The sequence below is a fragment of the Hyposmocoma kahamanoa genome, unplaced genomic scaffold (assembly GCF_003589595.1).
Source record: "Hyposmocoma kahamanoa isolate Upper Pololo Valley unplaced genomic scaffold, ASM358959v1 127, whole genome shotgun sequence".
NCBI lineage: Eukaryota > Metazoa > Arthropoda > Insecta > Lepidoptera > Cosmopterigidae > Hyposmocoma > Hyposmocoma kahamanoa.
Window position 1 is genome coordinate 119,532 of NW_020653451.1, and position 9,750 is coordinate 129,281.

The 9,750-nt window shown below is 36.9% G+C and overlaps 1 protein-coding gene across 1 annotated transcript; it reads left to right on the top strand.

Moving 5' to 3' along the window:
* The first annotated feature begins 2,629 nt into the window (after nucleotides 1-2,629).
* Nucleotides 2,630-3,721, top strand: LOC113240228. Its single transcript, XM_026477477.1, has one exon. The coding sequence runs from the start codon at nucleotides 2,663-2,665 to the stop codon at nucleotides 3,572-3,574; it is 912 nt and encodes a 303-aa protein (XP_026333262.1). The 5' UTR covers nucleotides 2,630-2,662; the 3' UTR covers nucleotides 3,575-3,721.
* The last annotated feature ends 6,029 nt before the right edge of the window (nucleotides 3,722-9,750 follow it).

Genomic DNA, 9,750 nt, shown 5'->3' on the forward strand with positions numbered 1-9,750 from the left:
GAAGAGCAAATACGACCTTATAGGTTTGTATTGCTTTTTGATGGCAAGTAGTTGTAAACAGAATTTTCAAAGCAAAATTAAACTTATGCGTCTCAGTGAAAGTCTAATGTTGTTTGTGCCGACTACAGGATGCAAGATTTACGCCTGACATTGATGTGATTGCGTAGAGTCAGCATATCAAGTGTATTATTAAATCATAGATGCTCTACGCAGAGACCAAACCCATGCTCAGCAGTGAGCTTTTATATACCCGAACCAATTTAATTTCGATGTTCCAATAAAGCATGTTGTAATTAATTTACTAATTACCAGAGCACATAAAATAATTACAAAAACTTAGTTCCACAGATGTACTTAGGCTGAAATGTATCGACTTTGGGCCCTCTAACTCCCAAGTACGTATTGGATTGAGGTCATACCCTAGAAATTATTGGAACAAAGTCAAAATGAACCTTAACGTTTACTTACCAATATTTTCTCCTACAGGGTTAACCAAGGCGTGGTAATGAACCCAAAATTGTTCTACTTCTTCTTAGAGTGCCTCTTCAATCCTGAAGGTAGGCCGTGAGCTTTCTGTATTTGTCTCTATCAGCAGTCAAACGGAACAGCTGTTCGACTGAGGTCCACTATCGGATGTTCTTACTACGTCCAGCGCGTCCCTTTCCCTGCACTTTGTTCATTTTTATCAGCTGCAGCCAGCGTGTATTTATCGTTCCTGATCACGTGATCAAGATACCCTATTTTGCGCCTTTATATAGATAGATGACGTCATTTTCCGGGCCATATGAACGCGCTGAAGCGCGGTCTAGTCCGTAACCTTCTATGTCCAACAAATGCGCAATTTACCACCATATTATCATCGACGAAATTTCAAGGTAATTTCCTTTCAAAAGAAATGTAAACAAATGTGAGACGCAATTATTACACACACCGGTACATTAAACAGAACACTAGCTTAATCTCCAAGATAAGGCAGTATCTTTTGGACTTGGGTTAAGACTGGGTGTTCTGGGAAGTGACTCAGTGTAACAAGGAATTCTCTAGTTTGAGGCCAGGCATTTGGTGTAGTTGTCTGGTAAAATTATTATTATTTCATAAGCTTCACTTAAAACGTTTTTTTTAATTATTAAAGTTGGATTTAATCAATGTTAAAATGTTATAAATTTCAGCTGTTTTGGCTTTTTCTAAAAAGTTTAAAAAATACAATTTGTTTAAATTTAATTTTTTATCAACAAAGTTTGAGTAATTCTATACCAAATCGTTTTTAACAGATGTTAATTTAATTGCTACTATGTCTGATTCTTATTTATTAAAAAATACACGCACTATTCTATATTCTATCTTTTTTTGTTCCGCTAAATATGCGGGTGAGTGTATATATATATATATATTTTAGATTTTTTTTTACAACATCAAGTGACGGGACGAACAAGTAGTGCGCCTGATGGTAAGCTACACGCCTGTCCATAACAGTTACAGTGAATCTGAAGGGCACTACCACTGCGCCCGTCACCCTGAGACATAAGTTGACAAGTCCCATGTATATGATACAACATTCACTTATCTTTTTTAACTGATACTACCAGTCTTCTAATTTGTTCTTATACCAAAGGATGTAGCAATATTTAAGCTGCTATGAACACAAACAAGCTATTATAAAAAAAACAGCGAAAAAAATTGTAAGCAGTAACAAGTGAGAGCCTATTGACCCAGTGATACTGCTAACGGTACACGGTACGGTCATCGACTCTTGCGCATGTGGTCTAGCAGACGTCGTCAACCATGTCGCTCTGTTAGCACACTACAAATTACGTTAATTACAACAGGATTACAAAACTGGCTTTTAGAATTTGTCATTTAAATCTACACGGTCCCAAGGCAAAGTCACTGATCTACATACGTACTCTGGGTAGGCAGAGAATATAGCTTTCCACTTGGTATGATCATGATAACATGTGTCTCCTCAACAACACACATAAGCGTTCATTACATTATATTAACCTATTGTTAATATAATTACAGACGTCCTCGATATTGCCGTGGCAACTTGGCTGTGGTCAGCCCTTAAGAACTACGTCACGAAAAAGTTCTTACCTATGATTTTTACTTAAATAAGACGAAAAATAATTAACATTTTAACAGATGTTTGTTTCCAGTGAACTATTCCATTTCGATGTCTGTTCTATAAAGAAATGGACATTGGTATTAGCTTCCGTACAACAGAATGATGTACATACCTAGCCAAGTAAGTATAAACATATGTAAACAAGTACAATTGTGGTATTTTCGTATGAAAAACAATATCTATTCTTGTTTAAAATTTACTTTACGGTGTTAACACAAGTGTGTGTCCAAACAAGACAAAGTTACAATGAAAATAATATGTGAATTTCCATTGAACAATTTTGCATGAATCTATGACACAATGAAAAACAAACCCCGCCATACACGAGACTCATCTGTTTATGTATAGCTATTATGAATCATCGATAGTGAAAAGCGCGAAAACAAAAGCTGTAAGCAATGTATGGAATGTTCACGACGCCTGCCGCAGTCATCAATGGATCGCACATTCTCGAACGGTCCCCCGCTCACCAAGTATAAATAAAGGCGCGCGCGCTGCAACCGGCATACGTTGTTACGAAAGCGAACCACACCAACGATGCTCAAACAAGCTCTACTATTTTGCCTGCTCCTAACTATTTCCCTCTGCGAAGAGGGCAAGCGTGAAGATCGCCGACGCAAGCATGTAGATCATACAGATCATGTAGACCCTTTGGCAGCACTCGACAGGCACCTATCACACACCCTGGCTTATCACTACTTGTGGCCATGGAACCAGATCTTCAAAGCCGCAGCCTCTCTGGACGTTGACAACTTTGAAGAAACTCAACAAACTTCAGATGATAAGACGTACACGATCAAACTGTACGCGAAATCATTCAAGCCCGAGGAATTGAAGGTGAAAGTGAAAGAACGCAATATCATCGTAGAAGGCAAGCACAATGTGACCAATGATCACCAGCACTTCATGACCAACCACTTCGTGCAGCGGTTCGTCCTGCCTCCTGGCAGTAAACCAGAAGAAGTGACGGCTGTTTTCACCGATAAGAATGTCTTGGTTCTCTCTATACCTCGCCACGAAGTGCCTCCACCTGTAGAAAGGATCGTGCCAATCGAAGTTAAACTCTCTGAGTCCACTTCCGAATTACCTACCACTACGGAAAATAAAGAAGAAAAAAAAGTGATTAAGGAGGCAAATAAGGACGAGAAGAAAGAGGAAAAACAGGAAAAGAAAGCCGAAAAGGTTACTAAGAAACCTTCGTCTGCAAAACCAACACTTGAACAGGCCGAAAAAGAAACGATTGACGAAATGAAGGAAATAGATGATGAAGGGGCACAGCCTTCAACAGTGATTCCCCTCGAAAAACTGGAGTTGCAAGAGGCGACGACCCACATCGGCAAAATCAGGAAGAAGGAGTTGAAGGAGACCACAAAAATGACAAAGACCAACCAGGTCACCAAAGGCTTAGACGGCAATGGATTAGATTATCTACTCGTTGACACAGAGTAGATATTATTAGTGGAATGAGATTGTGACAAAAGACTGATTAGTATGAAGCTTTAACGTGCCAAGGGATTTTCGCATGCAAAAAAACTTGTCGACATTTTTTTGCGTGCTTAATTCTGTTCGTAGCGGTTATTGTGTTGTGATTTGTTAAGATTATTCATTGTTAAATAAAGAAATTAGTAAAAAGAATACTGCTTTTGTTTTATTTCTCGAAACGGGCTTGTAGAACCAGTCTGGCGACTTTCTTTTTGATCCGCGGATTTACGGCTTTGAACGACGAATTGACAAACAAGTTAGTTACGTTGTTATTTCTTATTGCTTACTTTATTATTTCTCTGTAACGTCATGAATTTCTTAAAACTGAAACATGAATGCTTAGTTTACCTCTCATTAGAAGTCAAGGAAAACAACGTGATGAAACCAATATCCAAGACTGTTCAGACGAGTGATGTCCCACACCAAAATCGGACCAGTGAGGCGGACTATAGCGTGCACCCTTTCCTTAGAAGGGACACGTGTCCAACAGCAGGACGTATAGCGGTTTGATAACGATGATGATGATGCATAAATACACTATTAGACTACATTAGAATGCTACATGACAACATGTAGCATTCATATGTAGTAATGTCATATGTAGTCTAAAATAGGAAGTCAAAAAAGAATACGCATAGTTCAAAAAAGTTTTAAGTTTTAGAGCCCCTTGTGACTTTATCTATTTCTGCCTCCAAGCCATTGACTTACAAATAAATGGACGACGGGTCTAATACACAAACTACGAAAAAAATGTCCCAAGTCAACCTATTTAAACGTAGTGACATGTAAAAGAATATGAAAAAGCTAAAACGTTGAATTTAAATTGTAATGTCATCGCAGTACTGTCCAATTTTGCTTGCTTCGCTGTCAGTCGAACAAACGAAGACTAAAGCGTGAATGACGCTCTGTATACGATTTTAACGCCCTATAAGTTCGGACACTTTTTAGCGCGGACCCGACGTCCATATAATTGTAAGTCAATGCTTGAAGCAGTTATTTTATTTTAACTTACTGGGAAATCAACGGCTATCTTACAGAGTAAAAGCTGAATTAATAACGGAGAGCCAAATATAGGTCCTCACCGATCGACACACACATTCAATTATAACTATATAACTACTAACTATACATTTTCGCAACACAGTAATTACTTACTCGCCAAAAAACAAACTACTATTATGACGCTTCGCCGATGCAACACAAGTGTTAAAAAGTGTCGATATCAACCTGCTTGGACAATTGATTGAAGCTATTACTCGTAAGAGACATGCATTGTGCCGGAAATTCGAAGAGGCCAAAGGTACGCACAAAAGTGAATTAAACCTAAGGGGCTTTGTAGGGGCTCTAAGAGAAATCTCGGACACGAGTTCCGGAGAGTATACGGTACCAGAAGCAATTTTTCGCAAAAATACTAGATCTGCTATCTGACATCGTACGTCTAGTGGCAAAAGATGATGTTTCTCACTATCAAGATACCTGTAATGTGAGCTTTGCTGCATTCCGGTTTTGAAGAGGCACATGAGACTTGTTTACTTATGTCACAAGGTGACAAGCGCAGTGTTCCTCAAATTTTCGCGAATGAAAGCTCTGTGCGGCACTGCAACTGTTATGGACAGGCATGTCGCTTAGCAACAGGCGCACCAATAACTTTCTTTTAAAACACTTTCAAGAGCACGTCGTGCATGGTCCAGTGACACGGTATCAAAACAACACAATTAGTAATAGAACACCTCCAACTTTCTATCACGCTCAACAATAGCCAAGTAAGGCAAAGCAAATTGTCCGTCAATCAAAGCCAAGAGCCTTGCCGATCGTGACAAGGAAAAACCGACATTATGTTTAGAGAAAGTGTTCTAGTCAAGCACAGAACACAAAAAATCAAGTATCTATAATATTGTATAGTTTGACAATAAAGATAAATAGAAATTTATTCTGTATAAAAATTTAACCTAAATACATGAATCTTATTAATTACCCTTTTATTATTGTATGTTTACATAATTTTAATTTAGTTTAGTAGTGCAAGTTAGTCTAGGTGATACCTAAACTAAGTAAAGTCGCTTACTTGTGTCTTAGGTATCCAAATCGGTGCTTATAGCACAATGGTTAATCAACATATTTTCAACATATTTTGTTCAATAACAATAAATAACAATAAAACATGAATACTTAATTATATTAGTTAACATCTTAACTATTATTAATATTACGTAACAACACAAAGTAACCGAGTTCTTAGGTTTTCGCAATTGTTACACATAGGAAATGAAATTATTTTTCCGGATTTAAATCGCATATATTTGTTTTTTCAAACAAACCGACGTTTCGGGCCCTTTACAGGTCTCATGGTCACTTAATATAGCGTAAATTGGAATGTTTTCTTTGTAAAATTAAAAATAAGGTATTTAATTAATAACTATTGTAACTATAGTGAAAAAATAGGGTGGTTTGCATCAATATTAGACATAACTGGTTGAAGACTGTACCACCTCAGTCAACCGTGACCATGGGACCTGTAAAGGGCCCGAAACGTCGGTTTGTTTGAAAAAACAAATATACGCGATTTAAATCCGGAAAAATAGTTTCATTTCCTAAACACAAACTAAATTTTCGGTATCATGTCAGTCTTGTATGGTTTTCTTACATTGAAACTTATTCATAGTATATATACATAGTGAATGATTTATTTTATTATACAAAAAGCTACCAAGAAAGCAAAATAATTCTCTCTTTTCTCTCTCTCTCTCTCTCTCTTATTCTAAAATAATAACTTGCCTTATTGTATATGTACATAATGCACTGTTATTCCCGCCACAGAACACCGGTCACCTGCAGAAATAGGAGATTAACTTCCTGTTGAAAACCGACTGTACACAGAAAATGACACTGGAACGATTGTTTTGAATACCATAACCTCTTTCGAGGAATTGTGTTTGTAATCAAGTGACATTCCACTAGAATATTATCCGTGTTATGTATGATCTAGATATTTGTAGTTATAAGATCAACGCTATTCAAGACAATTATATGAAAAGCATTCACTTTTTTTGTTGTTTTTAATTTGGGTTCTCTCAATAAATCGCGTAATTTGTTTCTTTTTGTACAAACACACCAACGTTTCGTACCCTCTACAGGTCCTTGGTCACGGCTATTTTTATGGTAAAGTCATCAACTGTTAACGAATAATATTAATGCAAACCACCCTATTTCTTACTATACTTTGAAAAGTTATTAATTTAAATTCCTTATTTTTAATTTGCAAATATATAAATAGATAATGATAAAATGGATAACCAAAATAGGTAATGTACTTCTAGTAAAGTAATTTATAATCTCAGTACAGCGTACTAAAAAAACCGACCTCAGAAGTCATTCATCCCCTAGTTTGTCACCGTTAGAGGTGGAATATTTTCTTAGATAGATAGGTAGATAAAAATTTTATTCACTTTCATGACAACTTATTTATACACGATCCACTAAAACTAACACCATAATTATTATTATATTGAACCACTTAAAATAACAAATTTTTATAACATATAACTAATTCAAGTAATTACTTTTGGAAGTTATGGCAGTGAAAAGGCTTTCTTCAAATATAAATGGGACCACTTCTGAGGTACCCTCTTTCTAACGAAAAAGAATCATTAAAATCGGCTCACAAATGCCTCAGTTAACGTATAACATACCTACATACAACTATACGTTTCTTGAAGTCAGTTAAAAAGGTTCTTTTTTGTTATTTATCATCTTTAGGTTCTCAAGAGACTCTATAAGCAGGAAACCAGCAGTTGTAATAGCAGTAATACTCCTTGTAAAAGAGCGACCAGGGAAGTATTGACACCTCGTCTATTTCTGCCGCCAAGCAGTAATGTGACCATTACAGCGTTCCGGTTTGGAAAGCTAAGTCAAAGTCAAAGTCGAAGATTATTGATTCCATAAGTAAAATAAATTTACACTTGAAAACGTCACATTTAAGCTACTGCTCGTTCACTACGCTGACCTCACACACTTACAAATATTTGAGTAAATGTACTGTGATGCCACAGTCATGATACCAGTTTCCTTAAACTTTTCTCTGAGAGAAAGAAAAGTTTTTGGAATACAAATATGGTTTGAATATCTGCCGCTTTACCCCACATGAGAATCCCGTAGAACATTATACTATGGAAGTAACTAAAGTAAACTAGTCTAGCAGTACTAACATCGGTAAGCTCACGTATTCTGCGGACTGCGTATGCAGCGGAGCTTAATCTGCTGGCCAGGGAAGTTGCTAAGGGTGCTGGTGAAATTACAGGCACATGGAACTTATCAACTTATGTCTCAGGGTGTCGGGCGCAACGGCAGTGCCCCTCAGATCTTTGCGATTTTAAAAAACACTGTTAGCTTACTATCGTTAATTTAACACCAGTTCGAGAATGACCGGTAAGCTGTTTGTACCCTAAATAAAATTAATTTTGAAAAAAATCAACTACATTCATTCAATACCGTTCATGATTCAACCGATTGGGATACTTAAGATCCAAGTAAACAATTTTACTTAGTTTAGTTAGGTGTCACCTAGATTAACTTGCACTACTATCCTTAATTAAAGTTATGTACAAACATACAACAATTTCATTATTTGCGGTGGTCTGGCGCATGTGTGTAAATAAAAGGTTATTTAATAAAATGCTTGTATTCAAGTAAAATTTTTATACAGAATATTTTTATTTTTATCTTTAAAAAAACGCAGTATGTTGGTACTGTGAAACAAACAAAGTTTTCCAAACGCGAAACTCGTGTTTCACAACAACAACAATATTGCAATAACTTAACTGCCTCCGTGGCCGAACGGTTACCATGCCGGACTGCCACGCAGTGGTCCCAGGTTCGTTTCCCGGGCCGGGAGAAATGTTTGTATGGCCTACAATTATTTGTCACGTGAGTTTGGGTGTAATTTGTGGTTGTCTATGTGTGTGTCCATGTCACCTGCGACACACGGTTTTCCAAGTGCGGGGCTATGCTGAGATTGTGCGTTATTTATTTATTTATTTATTTAACTTCCTACCAAAAAATTGCAATAATGTGATACACATGCTTTACTCTCCATGCAACAACGCCTCTGCCACAAATTTTAAAATAGTTTAACATGTTATCGGGTTATGGTAGCTCATTAGGAGAACGGTTCATTCTCAATTAAGAGGTCGATGATTCAACTCCCTTGTGGAAGTTTAGTAGCAGTAGAGCTCCTTGTAAAAGAGTTCGTCCAGGGTAACAGTGCCACCGTACCTTTTGAAGGGTAAGGGTGCTGGTGACATTACAGGCACATGGGACTTGTTAACTTACGTCTCTGGGTGAAGGGTGCAGTGGCAGTGCCACTCAGATCTTTGCAATTTAAAGCTCTGAGTGGCACTGTAATTGTCATGGACAGGCGTGTGTCAGGGACAGCTTACCATCAGGCGCACGACTAGTTCGTCCCGTCAATTGATGTTATGAAAAAAAGTATGTATCATTGATTTTAATATACAAGTTACGTACTTAAGTTTGTGAATGTTTAGTAAGTTTGCAAACACATCTCGCTAACGAAAACTTGTGAAGTTCACAACTCCCATTGGGTCAGGCCTATACCTCTCTATTTAAGGCGGGATATTCCAACTCGAGCCTATATTTTAGGAGGCGACGTGTCCCCCGACTCTTAAAATTAAAATATAAATAAAATAAAAACAGACAAAGAAAATTTGAAATAGATGCGACGTCGAGTCTTAAAATTTAACAACAATATTTATTTACTAATATTACATTCCCCGGATTTTGTGAAATAAAAATAAATAAAGAAACTCCATTATTATATATTAAGTCTATTCAAACTGTTAAATTTATATTCTAAGGAAATGAAACTATTTTTCCTCTATTTTGGTCAATCGTGACCATGAGACCTGTAAAGGGCCCGAAACGTCGGTTTGTTTGAAAAAACAAATATACGCGATTTAAATCCGGAAAAATAGTTTCATTTCCTATGTGTAACAATCGCGAAAACCTAAGAACTTTATATTCTAAGGTTGCCGGAAGAAAGGAAGAAATTGCTACTTAGTAATAAGGCCGCCTATTGTACATTAACTTACTCTGTGATACTTACATTACTGTTCTGTATTGTCATTGCA

Coding starts and splice junctions, on each gene's coding strand:
- LOC113240228 (XM_026477477.1), top strand. CDS start 2,663: ATGCTCAAACAAGCTCTACTATTTTGCCTGCTCCTAACTATTTCCCTC.